The 19,253-nt window shown below is 44.5% G+C and overlaps 1 protein-coding gene across 7 annotated transcripts in view; it reads right to left on the bottom strand.

Moving 5' to 3' along the window:
* Positions 1 to 574: 574 nt before the first annotated feature.
* LMAN2L (lectin, mannose binding 2 like) overlaps positions 575 to 19,253 on the bottom strand; it is a 43,279-nt gene continuing 24,600 nt past the window's right edge. For 3 of the 7 annotated variants that reach the window (XM_032178824.2, XM_058428461.1, XM_058428462.1), the window contains 5 exons: positions 8,028 to 8,060; positions 6,792 to 6,953; positions 6,588 to 6,702; positions 2,359 to 2,478; positions 575 to 2,044 (listed from right to left, as the gene is read on the bottom strand). In XM_032178824.2, the coding sequence (XP_032034715.1) occupies positions 1,902 to 2,044; positions 2,359 to 2,478; positions 6,588 to 6,702; positions 6,792 to 6,953; positions 8,028 to 8,060 (573 nt within the window). In that variant the 3' untranslated portion in view covers positions 575 to 1,901. The remainder of the gene's footprint in view (positions 2,045 to 2,358; positions 2,479 to 6,587; positions 6,703 to 6,791; positions 6,954 to 8,027; positions 8,061 to 19,253) is intronic. The other 4 variants (XM_058428463.1, XM_032178825.2, XM_058428458.1 and 1 more) reach the window with 3 other exon arrangements.

Genomic DNA, 19,253 nt, shown 5'->3' with positions numbered 1-19,253 from the left:
CTCAAGGTATTCATGAGCTGGAATCATACAAACCCTACAGGTTCCATCTCTCTCACTCCGCCCCTCCCCTCTGATGAGACCCCTTCCACCTGCACTGCTGCCTTGGCCATCTCAAGAGCCTACCTAGGTCCTCCCACGGGTCCATACAATCTCCCCTTCAACTCAAAAAAGACAAAACCACCATTTTCTTTTTCAGTTCTCCCTGCTCCAAGGCCAAGCTCTAGGTCACAGTTTGTCCTCTGGCACCCTGAAGCCATTCCACTATTGTGGAGGGGAGGTGGTAGGAGGATGCCTCGTCTCTGCCCCACCTGAATCCCACCTGCAGGAGAGCACTATAGCCTGTGCTGTTTAACTAAGTGCATGGGAAGGAAAGAAAGCCTGAAGAGACAGAGACCTGTGCCTAGCCAAGGTGACCCCCTTTCCTTCTGAGCTGAGCTAAGGGCTTTTCCAACCCAGGAGAAGGCAAAACAACGGTTGACGGGCTTGAAGCTCAAAAAAAAGGCCTGCTCAGAATAAAGGCCTGAACTTTCCCCAAACCCACTCCTAGAAGAAAGAACACAGTCAGAAGCTCATGTTTGGTTCCATCGGTGATTTTAAGAATTTCACTTAGGCTACAGAGGTTCATAGGAGGACTCAGAGTTCCAGGCCCGCCAAGGAGACTCTGGCCTGAAACTGATTTAATCCCAGGGCAGTAAGGTGAGCAGCATGTAACCCCTTGTCAGATAAGGCAGTGGAATAAGGGTTGACACACAGAGGCCAGCACTCAGGCTGTGCTGCTCAGTAACAGTGAACTCTTCCAGGCACAGATGATGAGGGTCTGTTGCTCTCAGACTTGGAACATGAGAACAGCAACTGTTTCTTGTCCATTAAGAAAAAAAAAGCCAAATTTCTTCTCTCGGCAATACCCAAGCCCAGGGTATGAGAAGAAAGGTTCCTTACACTTTCAACACTCAAAGTGGGATTCCAAAAATCGTAACTATAAAACATGCAGCTAAGCAGGCTCTAGCAAGTCCAGAAACATCTCCACATGGTCAGACCACATGACAAATGTTGCTTTTGGTTGGTCAAACCTGGAGCTGGTCAGTTGCACAGCTAATTCATGGCATCCATGATGTCTTCCAGGCTTCTCTTGATTTTACACCAACCTTTAGCCAAACTTCTCTGAGGGCCTGAAGAGACTGGATTGGGAAGGCCATGGACACGCCAATAGACCCAAGACCCGTGCTAGAGAACAGAAGCTGGAACAGTGATCCAAAGCAGAAAGCCCTCTCCCTAGGGCCACCTAATGAAGGCCAGTGAAACGTAGGTGTGTTCTGCAGCCCCAGGCCCCAACAGAGAGGCATCCAAATGCCTTTCCCAGCTCAGGTTGCACATAGAGAGGACAATGAATGGAGTGAAAGGAAGGTGAGGCAGGGAAAAGTTTCCATCCTGGTTTCCAAAGAAAGCTCCTCAGGTAGGCAGAGGGTTGGGTAAAATGCAAAACCCAATGAATGGATGGTCAGAAAGCAGTTTTTAATTCTTTGTGGATTCAAAACTGAAGTAGAAGGGCCTTCTGAGTCAAACAACATGGCAGCCTGGGCTATGAAATTCTGTTCTGTGATTTTGGCATCACAACCACGTAAATTCTCTTCACACCTCTGCTCCCACGTGGAAGGACTGCAGGAAAAGGCACATCACAGCAGCATTGCCCTGGGGTGGGTGGCTTCCCAGACCAGAGTTAGATGTCCCCATGCACAACCATGGGAATGCGGGGTCCCTGCGTTCAAAACTCCAGTGACAGAATATAGTCCCCAACCAGCTGCTAGAGACGAGAACACCCTCCAGGCTGCATGCTCAGGCCAGTGCCTGCTCCTTCCATACCTCATGAGTGACAGTCACAGAAGTGGTGGTAGCAGGAGGGCTCAGTAGAAGCGCTTTCGGCTCTGTTCCTGCCACTTGTTGTAGAGTATGATACCAATGACTATGGCAAATACAGAAAACACCAGGGAGAAAAAGACGATGAGGAAGAGGGCCAGGCCACTCAGGGGCGGCAGTGGAGCTGTCACTGAGGAAGCAAGAGAGAAGCAAGTCATAAACAGGGAGCACACCCAATAGGGAAGGATCAAACTACAGGCTGTCCGGCCCCCAGTTTCTGACACCTATTTCTGGGAAGCCAGAGCTTAGACCCCCTCTTTCCAACTGAGAAACAAAGTGGCCCTCCTGCTGCTCATCTGTAACTTGAAGGGGAAAGGCAGATGCAAGTGCTCCCTACCCTTCAGAGGAAGAACACAGAGCAGAGACCACCCTGTGAGCTATGGGTGCAGCACTGCAAGCTCCTCCCCAGCTATGAGACCATTTCCCGTGGGCCCCTGTGCTCACTCTCAGGCAGCTTCATATTGTCCACTGAGGGCAAGAACACATCTCGATGGAGCTTTTCCTCTTCTGGGGTTCTCTCCACTGTCAGTTCAAACAACTTCAAGGAAATGACATCATGATTATCTAAGAAAAATGGAAGAAGGATGACTTGTGCCACTTGAAAAAGAGGTATGTTTCTTGAAGTCAGTATCTTAGTTCAAGCCTCTGATCCACAGCTAACCAGCAGTGACCTTGAAAAAATAATTGAAACCTCTCCATTTTGCAACTAAAAGTAAGGATGGGGAACAAGGCATATTCTATATCTTCTGTATTTAAGTTTTTATCAACAAGCATGCATTACCTGTATAGAAGATCCCTGACTTAAAATGGTTCGACTTACAATTTTCCGACTTTATGATGGTGTAAAAGTAATCTGCGCTCAGCAGAAACCATACTTCAAAATTTGAGTTTTGATCTTTTCCCAGGCTAGCGATGTGTAGTACAACACTCTGTACTGAGGCTGGGCAGCAGCAGTGAGCTGTAGCTCCCAGTGAGCCACACAATCACAAGGGTAAACAACCAGTACTGCATCGTGTACTGTATTCCATACGTTACATCAGACATTCAACACTTTTTACAGTATAGGCTTTGTGTTAGATGATTTTGCCCAACTGTAGGCTAATGTAAATGTTCTAAGCACATTTAAGTAGACTAGGCTAAGCTATGACGTTCAGTAGGGTAGGTGTATTGAATGCATTTTCAACTTATAATATCTACAACCTACAATGAGTTTATTGGGACATAACGCCATTGTATGTCAAGACGCATCTGTATAATTAAAAAATTTGGAGATAAAACAAGAATTAAATCCTGTATGTTAAACCTTCCCGCACAGTAAGAATAGACAAAGTAGGACTGCAGCTTCCCGGCTGGTGAAGACCACACACACACACGTACAACAGGAGAAGGTCTCATGGCAGCTGTTTAATGGGCCGTGGGCAGGGCACAGCTATGGGCATGGGATACACTGTCCTTCTAGACTATGCCTGTTTCTCTGTGGCTTCTTGTAATTGTGACTCTTAATCTCCCTAATAATTACCAGAGAGAAGATCAAGCAATTAGGGACTAGATTTCTCTCTTTAAAGTATCATTATAAACTTTTACATTTAACCATATCTGATGTGTTGCAATGCACTGAAGTTAGACTTTTTTTTTTTTTTGAGACAGAGTTTTGCTCTTGTTGCCCAGGTGGGAGTGCAATGGCACGATCTCGGCTCACCGCAACCTCTGCTTCCCAAGGTTCAAGCAATTCTCCTGCCTCAGCCTCCCAAGTAGCTAGGATTACAGGCATGCACCACCATGCCCGGCTAATTTTTTGTATTTTTTTTTTAGTAGAGACGGGGTTTCTCCATGTTGGTCAGGCTGGTCTCGAACTCCCAACCTCAGGTGATCCACCCGCCTTGGCCTCCCAAAGTGCTGGGATTACAGGTGTGAGCCACCGTGCCCGGCCTGAAGTTAGATTCTTATTGATGCTCAACTCACCTGTCTTTGTCAAGTAGGAGCCTATTCAGTTTGGTTCCTGAGTCTCTTTACATAAACCCAGAAGTTTTTTATAACTTCCTTGCTTTTCTGGGAAGTTCCAACTTACAGATTTCCTACCTCAAACCTTGCATCAGCCATTTCTCAAGGAAGCTGCAGTTCCTTTTAGTGGGAATTGGTATTTAGAGACCACAAATCTGAGTGCTAGGGGTGCCCATTGCTACTAGGTTGGTTACTGACTGGGGCCTGGATTTCTGGTCATTTATAAGGAGAACATCCACAGCTGCTTGGACTGCTAGACTCTTTAGCAGATTCCCAGGTAGTGAAAAACTGGATTCGTCTTCTGTTGGAAAAATGTTAACTATCAGAGCTCAGTTTAAACCATGGGACAGGATAAAAGGCCAGGGCAATGCTCCTCACACAATGCAGGGCATTAAAGCCTGGAACAGGTGGGAAACATCCTAACTTTCTCAGCAGTTTTCAACAACCCACTATACAACAAAAGGATGGCAACAAGAAAGACCTCAAAAGAAAGAAACAGCTTGCATTTAGGGATACCCTATGGGCAGAGAACACAGACTTACTAACTTGGGTATTCTCACTAAAGACCTAGGGCAAAAAACTTAGAATAAACAAAAAATTATTCTCTCCTGCCATTTCTGACAGTTGGGGAATTTCCATTAAAAAGTACTTCAGGAGGTTAACCCAGAAACCTGTAAGCTCAAAGGAAAATGTACAGTCATATAATGAGATTATATAGCAAAGATCTCCAGCCTATGCCTCCTATCCCCCTGCCGAGGCTAGATTTTTCTGACAGGTCTGGCCTGCTCGGTACTTAGAAACTAACTGCCAAAACTAATCTCCCTACATGACAGAAAGCAGATTAATGGTTGCCTGGAATTCAAGAAGGGGAGGTATACTGCAAAGGGGAATAATAAGGCTTTTGGCAGGTGATGGAAACATTCATATCTTAATTGTGATGGTGACTACATAGGTGTAAATATTTGTCAAAACTCTTCAAACTGTATTCTTCTGTGGTATGGAAAGCACACCTCAGTAAAGTTGATTAAAAAAAAAAATCAGATGCCAGAGTTTTAAAGATCAGCAGATTGCATTTTAAAAATCCAGATTATCCAGGCTGGGCTCGGTGGCTCATGCCTGTAATCCCAGCACTTTCCGAGGCCAAGGTGGGCGGATCACAAGGCGGGAGGATCACAAGGTCGAGATGGAGACCATCCTGGCCAACATGGTGAAACCCCGTTTCTACTAAAAATACAAAAATTAGCTGGGCGTGGTGGTGCGCCTGTAGTCCCAGCTACTTGGGAGGCTGAGGCAGGAGAATCGCTTGAATACAGGAGGTGGACGTTGTAGTGAGCTGAGATGGCGCCACTGCACCCCAGCCTGGCGACAGAGCGAGACTCCGTATAAAAAAAAAAAAATCCAGATTTCCAGCTTCTCTTGAAGAACTGGAAGATTTAGCCTCACTGAGCTGACATTTCCTTTTAGCTACAATGGCTGGAGCTCACTAGCTGTCGGGTTTTTCAGATGGGTATCTGCCTTTCCATTTTGCCACAAGAAGCATCTATTCCAAACTAGCTTTATCCAGAACAAATTATATTAATCAGAAGAAACAAAGTTCAGTTCCTTTTCTCTTCCCAAAAGATGTTATGATTGGGGCTAAAGCAAAGAGAGTAAGTGTATAAACAAGAAGCTAAGAATTAGGCATAAGTAGAAAAAGAAACAAGAGGAGATGGAAAAGTAAAAGAACCAGGTGCTGTTAATGTCACGTAAGTCAAGAAGGCAAGAGTAGGCCGGGCGCGGTGGCTCACTCTTGTAATCCTAGCACTTTGGGAGGCCGAGGCAGGCAGATCACAAGGTCAGGAGATCGAGACCACGGTGAAACCCCGTCTCTACTAAAAAATACAAAAAATTAGCCAGGTGTGGTGGCGGGCGCCTGTAGTCTCAGCTACTCGGAGAGGTTGAGGCAGGAGAATGGCGTGAATCTGGGAGGCGGAGCTTACAGTGAGCCGAGATTGCGCCACTGCACTCCAGCCTGGGTGACAGAGCGAGACTCCGTCTCAAAAAAAAAAAAAAAAAAGAAGGCAAGAGTTTCAGAGTAATGGGTTAAATGAGTTGAGGAGGACAAAGGGTGAGAACGAGAATAGAGCACTGAATATGGCAAGGAAACAGAATGACCTTTCATGAGAATGGTGTTAGTGTACTAGCAAGGTAGAGCACAGGTCTCAGTCAGCATGTTAAGGAGGTGGACAGCTAGGAAACAAAGGCATCTGTACACACAAAACATTCAAAAGTCTCAGCAAAAGGAGAGTCTGGGGTCAGAAGGACGGCAGAGTCAAGGAAAAGCTTTGTTAAGGAAGGAGAACAGGGAACATTAGTGAGTGGAAGGAGAGGAGCCTGACAGCAGAAATTAGAAAGCAAGGAACTCATGATACAGGCTAGAAGAGCCAGCTTAATGAAGGGACAAACACTGCTTTCTATTAGCACCAACCATCTTCTAGTGACAACTGTACTAGGAAAGCCTGGCCTGGGTTTTTAAGGAATGTGGATATAAGAATGCAGAAAGAGAAGCAGTCTTGAGGCACCTCCTTCCAGAGCACCACTCCTCTGGCTCTCCCCTGTGAGAGGCCTCAACGAAGCACGGGTATTGAGAAGAGGCCTCAGTCAGGGCAAACCAAGAGTGCACGTGGCAGTACCTGAGAGATCCCCAGTGATGGAGGAGGTGCCGAAGTAGTAGCCGCGGGGCAGGCGGACTCCAGGCACTTCAATGCAGTCCCTCCACTCATGCTTGCCATCAATATCCATCATTATCTAGAATAAAAAGATAAATCAGGGTCAGGCCATGGGAGCAAGAGCGACACAACCCACACCACCATCTGGTCCAGGACAAGGACTCTCACCGTCAAATGCCTCTTGACATAGCGAATCACCAGGAAGGTGTCGTAATGAAGATTGCGGACAACGGCCGTGCAGCCTCCCAGCTCTGTAGGCCGCCCATCCCGCTCATGATCATAGCTGAGGGAGCCGTTGTTCACCATGGCTGAGATGTAGGGGAATACCCGCTGGGAAGCAGAGAGGGGGAAGTAGATGCTAAGGAAGAGCACATAGGAACGCCTGTACAAACAGCAACAGGAATTCAGCACATACAAGTTGAGCCCCTTACAGCAGAACAGGAAGCCACTCGACCTCATTGTCAGCAGCCCCTGAGAGCCCACATTCAGATGGTCTCTCAAGGGAAATGGGCCCAGGAAGCGACTACACTTGGTATTTGCCTTCAGTAATTCTCTTGGCTCCTGAACTGGGGTGGGCCTGAAATGGCCCCCCTAAGACGCTGGAGTCTGACTTGAATGCCCCAAGGTCACCATTTGGCACTTATGTGCCGCCTAATACCAGGGGTTTCCTTTTCATGTATATGTACCTATCTCCCCAACTGCCACATAACGCTTCTTGAAGAAAAAATTCATTTATCACATGTCTTCATATGTCTAAACTTCAGCCCCATCTCCTCCCAACCATGGTTCTGCACACAGCAGGTATTCTGAAAATACCTGTTTGAGCAGGGGAATCTTTCCATTCAGGATAGCTCTTTTCAATTCTAAAATTCTATAAGCATATAAGGCTAAATGGATCAGAACTCAGAACATGGAACAGGGTTGCTGGATGGGCTCAGCCAGCCACAATGACTGTCCTTAGTCAAAAGACTTTCCAGCCCACTTAAGCCTCCTCCACACGTAACCTCTCCGAATAATAAGAGGGCAAGGTTCTCCCTTAACAGGGAGAAAACCGCAAGTTTCCCCATAAGCCACTCATTTTCCCATCTATTTCAGGGGCCCTCTCTCCCCAATAGAGTTGTAGGAGCAATTCTTCCTTAGAAATGGCGAACTAATCATTCCAGAACAAGCCCAATGCCAAGGCAGTGCAGAGAGGCAGGGTGGTGAGGTGGTGAAGGGGTAACATAAGGCATGCCACTCCTTTGGGGAGTATTTGTCCCTTTGTCCCACATGGTTAACATGCAAGGTGGAGATACAGTCGAGACCAGAGACTCCTGAGACAACCACATGGACTTGAAACAGCAACAAATGTTGGATGGACACATGGGAATGAGGGATGCTCATGATGAGCCAAGAACTGAGTACCTGGACTCCTGGAGAATATCGCCTCTTCTGGGCCTGAGAGGGTCCAGCAGGTTATGATAAAAGCAAGAGAGGGCACAGAAGACAGGAGACCAAGTCAGAAAGACACAGCCACAGAAGAGCTATGACCCAGCTGTGATGGATGAACAAACCAACTTAAATCCCCAAACAGAATTTTAGGGTCCCTGAAGGGCATCCGTGAAGTCTTTGTACCCTCAAGATGGTAGGCAAAACCATATGCACAGGTGCTTGTACATTTTTCTGAGGAGAGGGTCTGTTACTATATCAGATTCTCAAAGGGGTCTCCTAGGAAGACCGCTCTAACCCATAGAAGGTCCTGAAGCTTTTGGAAGGCACTTTATGAAACACATAGCAGTACGCTGTCCAGGCACGCCCCACTTATGTCTCTGGGAGTCAGTCTCAAGTTTGTCTGTATTTCTATAGCAAGGGGAAAGAGAAGACAAACAGGGCTAAATTCTTCTGAATTCAAGACGTCCTTTACTATCCAGGATCTCAGGAAACAGCTCCTGCCCAGAAGACCAAAATCCTGCCACTTGAGAGACTATGAAACTAACTCTAATCCAAAGGGATCATTTACCCTCTAACTGAGCCTTATGGTCATATATTCCCAAATAACTATTGTCATTCTAACCTACCACACATAGGCAAGGAAGAAGCTCCATGGGGGCGTTACAGAATGACAGATTTAGAAAATCATCAGGCGTGAGGGTATTAAGCTATGCTCCAGCAAACAGCCGCAGTTCTAAGCCATTAGCGACAAGAGGTACCTACACAAGCTCAGCTCAGCTCTGCCCTGTGGAACAGGTAGGCGAGGGTACAGACCTCAAACCCTTCACTCCTTTAATACAGTGAACACCTACTACAAGCCAGGTACTGTTCCAGATGCTGAGGGTCCAAAGAGAAACAAGACAGACAGGAATGGAATTAATATCAGAGTGGAAGAGACAAACAACAAACAAATCAAATGATTTCTGATAGTGAAAAATGCTATAAGGAAAATAAAATAGGTAATACAAGGGACCAGCGAGGGAACCTCTCCCTGAGGAGGCAATATCTGAGCTGAGACTCAAGTAATTAGAGGGAGTCCACCAAAAGATCTGAGGGCACAAGAAGCATGAGGGCGGCACATTCAAGGAACTGCAAACAGATGAGTCAGAATCACAGCTTGTGAGAAGAGGCTGCCGTGAGGCAAGGCAGCACCCACGGCACTGGGCTCCATGGGCGACAGCCAGGAGTCTGAGGCTGCAGTGCAGCTCCCCTGCCGTCCTCCTCTTAACGCCACTGGCAGAATTCGTACAAGACACAGAAAGGCAAGACATCAATCCGTGGATGATTAAACTGGCAGGAAGTTACTCTTCAACAACTACCATTTAGAACAAGGAAATGGTGAGCACGTTATCAAGCAGGCTACAGAAACTGGCATCTGAGAGAATGCTCATAATTTCAGTGACAATTAAGGAAAAGGGATTAAAAATGCCCTGTGGAGCTCTGATGAGCCCAAGGCTTGCTTCACTCATCACCTCCCGTAACCCTGATTAGAAGTTTAAGTTGCAACTTTAAAGAGATAGCAACCTGCTACGTTAGCTTGCTTAGAAAATAAACAAATAATAGAGACAGCAATCCTTAGCCTAAGGGTGCCTTGCTATTCCCAAGGCTGGTGTGGACCCAGTTCCAGGTAACAGCCAGAGGCATGCTGGGCCTTGGGGGCACCTGAAGGAGCTTGTTAACTGCTCATATACCTGGGTCCCTCAAAGAGTCTCATTTGTAGGGCTAGAGTGGGGTGCAGGATTGTTTTTTGTTTGTTGTTTTGAGATGGAGTCTCGCTCTGTCACCCAGGCTAGAGTGCAGTGGTGCAGTCTCGGCTCACTACAACCTCCACCTCCTGGGTTCAAGCGATTCTCATGCCTCAGCCTTATGAGTAGCTGGGATTACAGGCGCGCGCCACCATGCCCAGCTAATTTTTGTATTTTTAGTACAGATGGGGTTTCCCCATGTTGGTCAGGCTGGTCTCGAACTCCTGATCTCATGATCTGCCCGCCTCGGCCTCCCAAAGTGCTGGGATTACAGGCATGAGCCACTGCACCCAGCCAGGATTATGTATTTTTAAAAAGCACCACAGAAGGCTGTGATGTGCAGCCAAATCGAAGAAACGCTGCACCAGACAGGGAGCCCCACAGCTTTGCAACTAGAGAGAATCTGTCTACTTCAGCAACACGAGTTGGCCTTCAACTTTTAACCTCACATTAGTGTAAGTCACTAAATGCCATCTTATTTTCTACTCCTAGTCAAGAGTTCCTGGAAGTATTTCTTGGATAACCACTAATTTCACACAGGAGCAATTTTGTTTTTCCCCTAGAAAGCAGTCTGTTAAGTCAGAACCAAAGATTGAAGAATCACACTGGTTCAGGCAAGGTGGTCGTTTTATTCCTAATTTAAGAGTCACCAAAAAGGAGAAACTCTCACCTGTTTTATCATCCAAAGGATTGTTGTTTAAAGGGTGGAGAAATGTTTTCAACTTTTTGTACTATAAGACTACTTTTAAAAAAGTGTTTTTTGAAGACCTCTACGGGATAACTGTATCTTCAGCATATTTTGATGGAAAAGACACCTATTAGCTTGTGGATTTATGGATTCTAGGCTAAAATTCCAAATGGCCTCTGTAATTAGGGAGACCTGAGTTCTAACTGCAGTTATGTCACTCATAGCTGTGTAACCTTGGGTGGATTACATCACCCCTTTGAGATTCTATTTCCTCACTGTAAACAGAACAATACAAAGCTCACAGGGTTCATTATGAAGATGAAATGAGACATGCAAAGCATTTAGTACAATGTCTGGTATTCAGGGGGAGTCAATAAACATTCCATCAATGACTAGTGTATTTCTAGATACAAATATTGTTCACGGGTACTCATACATATATAAACACAAAGCCAAACATACATCTTTTAAAGCACGAATTCTCAGACCACTGGCTGTCATTAACCATTAATATTTCCAAAAATATTTTGGAGAGTATTAGATTTGGTTTCTTTTTATTGCTTACTAAAAATATTAAAATACAATAATGACAGAACAATCATCTATAATAAACATCATTTTACAAAAGGCCATTTTAACACCGAAAGATGAGAGAGAACCATGTAATTTCGTAATGAAACAACTGAATACATTTAGCACTTAAGAAAAAGAACTTCACTATTACGATTCTTGCACCAGTGAAAACTGTTACCAAACAACAGGAGTTCATACACTGGCATCTGGGAGCCACTCTTTCAGAGCAGTGTTTCCATCTCAAACCATACCATTGTCTAGTAAGCTGACCATTTGCTTTCTGGAACCCAGATGTGAAGAAAAGAAGGCAGGGAGGGGAGAGGAAGAGAGAAGAGAACTACGATGTTTGCAAAATGTCCCTTAGGAATCCACTGAATGGTGTGAATAATAGCTGGTGTTTATTGAGCACTTAGTCTGTGCCAGGTACTGAACTCAGTAATGAGCACTTTTGCATTTAATTCTCAGAATCCTATGAGGTAGTATCAGTACTCCTCATTTCACAGGTAAAAAAACTTGTCCAGGGTAACACAAGCATTAAGTAGTGAAATCAGGATTTGAAACCAAGTATTCTGGCTCCAGAGCCCTGACTCAATCACTGGGATACACTGCTTTCAATATTTCTCAATATGGAAAAATGTTTCATATGTATTGTTTTTTTTTAAATCAAGTCTAAACAGTATGTACTCTGAAGCACAAAGAGAACACTGAGAATAGTTCCAGATTAAAGGAGAGTAACAACTGAATACAACACAGGATCTGGGACTTTCTTTCATTATAAAGGACATATTGGGACAATAGGTGAAATATGAATAAGGCCTGCAGATTAGATAATGGTTTTGTTATAAATGTTAACTTCCTGATTTTGATCACTGTGCTGTGGCTACATAAAATAACTTTTTCTTTTTTAAACATACACACACACACACTTAAGTATTTAGGATTAAGGAGGCATCATGACAGAAATTTACTCTTAGTTCAGAAAAAAAGACACACAAGCACAAACACACACGCAAGACACATACACACAGACACACAAAGAAAGAGGTTAAAGGAAAGGATGGCCAGGTGTGGTGGCTCACACCTATAATCCCAGCACTTTGGGAAATGAAGGTGGGAGGATTGCTTGACCCTAGGAGTTTGAGACCAACCTGGGCAACATGGCAAAACCCCATCTCTACAAAAAGGTAGCTGGGATTGGTGGCATGCACCTGTAGTCCCAGCTACTTGGGAGGCTGAGATGGGAGGCTCTATTGAGCCTGGGAGGTTGAGGCTACAGTGAGCTGTGATTGTGCCACTGCACTCTACCCTGGGTGACAGAACAAAACCGTCCCAAAAAAAAAAAAAAAATTAAAATTAAAAAAAAAAAAAAGAACAGCCAGGCGCAGTAGCTCACACCTGTAATCCCAGCACTTTGTGAGGCCGAGGCAGGTGGATCACCTGAGGTCAGGAGTTCGAGACCAGCCTGACCAACATGGAGAAACCCCATCTCTATTAAAAATACAAAATTAGCCGGGCATGGTGTCATATGCCTATAATCCCAGCTGCTCGGGAGGCTGAGGCAGGAGAATCGCTTGAACCCGGGAGGCGGAGGCCACGGTGAGCCAAGATCGTGCCACTATACACCAGTCTGGGCAACAAAAGCAAAACTCTGTCTCTAAAAAAAAAGGACAAAGCAAATGTAGTAAAACATTAACATTTTCAGAAATCTGGGTGAAGAACATTCCAAAATTCTCTGTTAAATTTTTTTCCCCCGAAAGGACCAACTTTTTTTTTTTTTTTTTTTGAGATGAAGTCTCACTCTTGTCCTCCAGGCTGGAGTGCAATGGTGCGATCTCGGCTCACTGCAACCTCCACCTCCCGGGTTCAAGCGATTCTCCTGCCTCAGCCTCCCAACTAGCTGGGATTACAGGCGCCTGCCACCACGTCCGGCTAATTTTTGTATTTTTAGTAGAGACAGGGTTTCACCATGTTGGCCAGGCTAGTCTTGAACTCCTGACCTCAGGTGATCCACCCACCTTGGCTTCCCAAACTGCTGGGATTACAGGTGTGAGCCACCACACCCAGCCTGTTGTATTCTTACAACTTAATCAGAAGCACAAAATTATTATCAAATAAAGATTAATCTGAATCTAGTATTTACCACTCAATTTTTCTGTTTTTCTCATTTTTCTATATATCTTCAATTTTTAAAAAATTTAAAAAGGTTTTAAAAACAGTATTTACAACATGATACAATGTCTTTGTTTTTAAAGATGTTTGTACACTTGTTTTTTCAGCATTTTCCAATTTTTCTGTAATGTATGTAAAAATAATTAACAAAACAAATGCCTTCTACTAGATGCTACTAGGTGTGAAGCATCCCCCACCACACCTCCATTTCATCCTCCCTGGGACCACTAGCGGAACACACTCACTTACACAGGTAGACCTGTCACTTTTCAGACTTTCAAAGCTGTATAAGCTGCTGGTCCTACAATAATCTTCATCTAGCCCTTTATGCAGAAATCCAGACAAAGAGGAGACAATACCCATCCTATTTAAAGTGAAAAGAAGATCAGTGAGATTCTTTACACATTACTAGGCAGCCTGAGAAGGCCCTTGCTCTGTAAGCCCCCAGACTCCCATAAAGCTTGTCAGTCCCCAGGACTCACAGCTTCTCAATTGGAGGACACAGAAAAGTGGCACTTCCAGGCCTGGAAACCTTCATATAATTGAATATCATCATGCTCTCTTAAGAAACTCATGGAATGATCTCAATCTCATTTATCTTAGTCTTCAAATCAAGTAAGTTGAGGACTTCAGTAAAGAGTACTCCAAAATCAGGAGACTAAATTTGAGGTGTGCCCCAAGCACTGACCTTTATAACCTACCCACCCAGATTACAAGTACCAAGTTTCAGAATATAGCCTATTAGGTATGTCTTAATTTCACTGCTGACCATCATTCTGATAGTATGTCAATACTTCTTGTTAATGAGAAGAGCCATCAATTCTATAGAACAAGGGATCTTCAGATCTCCTAAAATCATGTCAACTCCTCTGTGTACGTGCCTCTTTCTGTGGGTCCAACACTTTAATCAGAGTCTCAAAGGGGTCAAAGCCCAAAGAAAAGAACTAACCCAGGGATAAGCATCCTCTGGAGCACTGGCTCTTGCTTTCTTCCTTTCTCCCTCTTTCACTGTCTCAGAAAAGAAACATATGTAAAATTCTCTCTGCCAACAGTAAAGAGACCACTTTGGAATCAGGGTCTTCATCAAGATAAAGACTTAAGGGGACCGAGTGTGGTGGCTCATGCCTGTAATCCTAGCACTTCGGGAGGCCAAGGGAGGAGGTCACTTGAGTCCAGGAGTTCAAGAACAGCCTCAAAAACATAGCAAGACCGTGTCTCTACAAAAAAAAAAAAAAAATTTTTTTTCTTTTTTTGACACCAAGTCTCACTCCGTCGCCCATGCTGGAGTGCAGTGGCGTAATCTCGGCTCACTGCAACCTCCACCTCCCAGGTTCAAACAATTCTCCTGCCTCAGCCTCCCAAGAAGCTGGGATTACAGGCATGTGCCATCACACCAGGTTAATTGTTGTATTCTTTATTAGAGATGGGGTTTCACCATGTTGGCCAGGCTGGTCTTGAACTCCTGACCTCAAGTGCTGGGATTATAGGCATTGGCCACTGCAACTGGCCAAAAAAAGTAAAAATTAACCAGGCATGATGGCACAGCTGTAGTCCCAGTTACTCAGAAGGCTGAGGCAGGAAGATTGCTTAAGCCTAGGAGTTCGAGGCTGCAGTGAGCTATCACTGTGCCACTGCACTCCATCCTAGGTGATAGAATGCAAGACTCAGTCTCAAAAGAAAAAAAAACTTGAGGAAAGTTTTTTTAACTGAATGGCATGGTATTGTTAAATTTTCTTCCAGTTCAAAGGAGGAAAAAGCAATCGTCACATCAAAAAAAAGTATGGGGAGTACCTCAAAGTATGGGGAATACCTCAAAAACGACTCCCAAGCTGTTCTCCCCACTCTCTAGCTGTTTCTGCCTCCCCAGGGTTGAGGCCCAAACATCTCACAGAAAAGAATGAAGGCCAAGACCGCAATGGTTGCATTCTGTGCTCTCATTCCAGGAAGACCTCTTCTCATTCATTACGCTCTGATTTCAACAGAAACACATTGTAGCTCCAAGATTGCTACTGACTTCCCTGCAACTTTTCACCAACATCTGGGTAGGTTCATGTGAGAAAGTGATGATCATCAGCTGATGACTTGATAGTGCAAGAAAAGATAATCAGGTTATCTTTACTTTTTTTTTTTTTTTTTGTAGTGATGAGGACTTGTTATGTTGCCTAGGCTAGTTTCAAACTCCTGGACTCAAGCTATCTTCCTGCCTTGGCTTCCCAAAGTGCTGGGATTACAGGCATGAGCTACTGTGCCTGACCACTGGTGATCTTTTAATCAACATTAAAAAATAACTAAAATACAGACAGGCGCGGTGGCTCACGCCTGTAATCCCAGCACTTTGGGAGGCTGAGGCGGGAAAATCACAAGGTCAGGAGTTTGAGACCAGCCTGGGCAACATGGTGAAACCTCGTCTCTACTAAAAATAACAAAAATTAGCCAGGCGTGGTAGCAGGCACCTGTAATCCCAGCTATTCGGGAGGCTGAGGCAGGCGAATCACTTGAACCTGGGAGATGGAGGTTGCAGTGAGCCAAGATCACGCCACTGCACTCCAGCCTGGGCAACAGGGTGAGACTCAGTCTCAACAAAAATAAATAAATAAAATAAATAACTACAACACTGAGATATAATTCACAGACCACACAATTCACTTAAAGTATATAATTCAATGGCGTTTAGTATATTCAGAGTTAAGATTATGATTACCACAACCAATTTTAAAACATTTTCATCACACGAAAAAAAATCCCATGCCCACTAGTAGTCACTCTCATCATCTCCACCCCACATTACCCCAGCCCTAGACAACCACTAATCTACTTTCTGTCTCTACAGATTTGCCTGTTCTTGACATTTCATATGCATAGGATCATACAATGTGTGGGTCTTTCGTGACTGACTTCTTCCACTTAGCATGGAAGTTTTCAAGGGTCATCCATGTTGGAGCACATATCGATACTTAATTTCTTTCAGTCTTTTTTTTTTTTGAGACAGGGTCTTGCTATGTTACCCAGGCTGGAGTGCAGTGGTGTGATCAAGGTTCACTGCAACCTCGAGGTCCTGGGCTCAAGTGATCCACTCACCTTGGTCTCCTAAAGTGCTAGAATTACAAGTGTGAGCCACCGTGCCTGGTAATTACTCCTACTTTTTTTTTTTTCTTTTCAGACAGTCTTGCTCCATTGCCCAGGCTACAGTGCAGTGGCAGTCATAGCTCACTGCAGCCTTGACCTCGCGGACTCAAGCAATCCTCCTGCCTCAGCCTGCAAAGTAGCTGGGACCAGCTAATTTTTTTCTGTTTTTAGTAAAGATGGGGTCTCCCTGTGTTGCCCAAGCTGATCTAAAACTCCTAGGCTCAAGCAATCCTTCCACCTTGGCCTCCCAAAGTGTTGGGATTATAGGCACGAGCCACCACACCCAGTGACACTTAATTCTTTTCATTGCTGATAATTCCATTATATCAATATATCACATTTTGCTTATCCTCTAATCCAGTAGTCCTCAACCTTTTTGGCACCAGGGACTGGTTTCCTGGAAGACAATTTTTCCGTGAACTGGGGAGTTGGAGAGGGGGTGGTTTCAGGCTGATTCAAGCACATTACATTTATCGTGTACTTTTTTATTTGTTTATTTTTTTGAGATGGAGTCTCGCTCTGTTGCCCAGGCTGGAGTCCAGTGGCGCGATCTTGGCTCACTGCAAGCTCCGCCTCCGGGGTTCACACCATTCTCCTGCCTCAGCCTCCCGAGTAGCTGGGACTATAGGCGCCCACCACCACGCCCGGCTAATTTTTTGTATTTTTAGTAGAGACAGGGTTTCACCATGTTAGCCAGAATGGCCTCAATCTCTGACCTCGTGATCCACCCACCTCGGCCTCCCAAAGTGTTGGGATTACAGGCGTGAGCCACCGCACCCAGCCCGTGTACTTTATTTCTATTATTATTACATTATAATATATAATGAAATAATTATACAACTTGCCATAATGTAGAATCAGTGGGAACCCTGAGCTTGCTTTCCTGCAACTAGACAGTCCCATCTTGGGGTGATGGGAGACAGTGACAGATCATCAGGCATTAAATTCTCCTAAAGAGAAACCTAGATCCCACGTATGCTCACTTCACAAGAGGGCTCCTGCTCCTATGAGAATCTAATGCCACTGCTGATCTGAGAGGAGGCGGAGCTCAGGCAGTAATGAGAGCAATGGGGAGCAGCTGTAAATACAGATGATGCTTCATTTGCTCACCCACCACTCACCTGCTGTGCAGCCTGGTTCCTAACAGGTTGGGGACCACTGCTCTAATCAGTTGATGGACATTTAAGTTGTATCCATTTCTTGGCTATTATGAATAATGCTGCTATGGACATTCATATAAAAGTTTTTGTGTAGGCCGGGTGCAATGACTCATGCCTATAATCCCAGCACTTTGGGAGGCCAAGGCAGGCGGTAACTTGAGGTCAGGAGTTCGAGACTAGCCTGGCCAACATGGCAAAACCCGTATCTACTAAAAATGTAAAAATTAGCCGGGCGTGGTGGCACGCACCTGTAATCCCAGCTGCTTAGAAGGCTGAAGCAGGGGAATCACTTGAGCCTGGGAGGCAGAGGTTGCAGTGAGCTGAGATCATGCCACTGCACTTCAGACTGGGCAATAGAGCGAGACTCCATCTCAAAAAAAAAAAAAAAAGTTTTGTGTAGATGTTTTCATTTCTCTTAGGTACACACCTATGAGTGGAATTGCTAGATCATATAAAGTCTATGTTTAGTCATTTGAAGAAATGTCAAACTTTTCCAAAGCAACTGTACCATTTTACATTCCCACCAGCAGTCTATGAGGGTTCCAATTACTCCATATCCTTGCCAACACTTCTCATCTTTTTTATTTTAGCCATTCTAGTGGGTGTAAAATAGTGTCTTATGGTTTTAATTTGCATGTCCCTGATGGCTGATGCTGCTGAGCCTCTTTTCAAGCTTCTTGGCCATTTGTGTATCTCTTTTGGAGAAATACCTATTAAGATCTTTCGCCCATTTTCTAATTTGGTTGTCTTACTATTGAGTTGTAATAGTTCTTTATGTTTCAAACAAATCTCTAATAAGATATGATTTGCATATATCTTTTCCCATTCTGTAGGTTCTTTACATTTCCTTGATGATGTCCTATGAAACACGTAAGGTTTCAATTTTGATGAAGTTCAATTTATCCTTTTCTTTTGTTGCTTTTTCTTTTGGTGTCACATCTAACAACTGCCTGATCCAAAGTCAAGAAGAATCAACCCGATATATTTTTTTTTCTAAAAGTTTTATAGTTTTAACTTTTACATTTAGATCTTTCATCCATTTCAAGTTAAATTTTCTGTGTGGTGTGAAATAGGGGATAACTTCATTATTTTACACGTGGATAACTAGTTGATGAAAAGATGATTCTTTTCCCCATTGAAATATCTTGTGGAAAATTAATTGATTAGGCTGGGCACGGTGGCTCACGCCTGTAATCCCAGCACATTGTGAGGCCGACGCGGGTGGATCACGAGGTCAGGAGATCAAGACCATCCTGGCTAACATGGTGAAACCCCGTCTCTACTAAAAATATTATAAAAAAAAATTGCCAGGCGTGGTGGCGGGCACCTGTAGTCCCAGCTACTTGGAAGGCTGAGGCAGGAGAATGGCGTGAACCCAGGAGGCAGAGCTTGCAGTGAGCCGAGACCGCACCACTGCACTCCAGCCTGGGAGACAGAGTGAGACTGTCTCAAAAAGAAAAAAAAAAAAAAAAGAAAATTAATTGATTAAATGTGACAGTTTATTTCCAGATTCTCAGTTCTATTCCATTGATCTATATGTCTACCCAGATGCCAGTAGCACACTGTCTTTATTATTGTAGCTTTGTAGTAAGTTTTAAAATCAGGAAGTGTGAGCATTCCAACTTCAATCTTCTTTGTCAAGATTATTTTGGTTATTCTGAGTCCCTTGAATTTCCACATGGATGTTAAGATCAGCTTG

The sequence above is a fragment of the Hylobates moloch genome, unplaced genomic scaffold (genome assembly GCF_009828535.3).
Source record: "Hylobates moloch isolate HMO894 unplaced genomic scaffold, HMol_V3 SCAFFOLD_15, whole genome shotgun sequence".
Taxonomy (NCBI): Eukaryota; Metazoa; Chordata; class Mammalia; order Primates; family Hylobatidae; genus Hylobates; species Hylobates moloch.
This window is presented reverse-complemented; position numbering and strand designations above follow the sequence as displayed.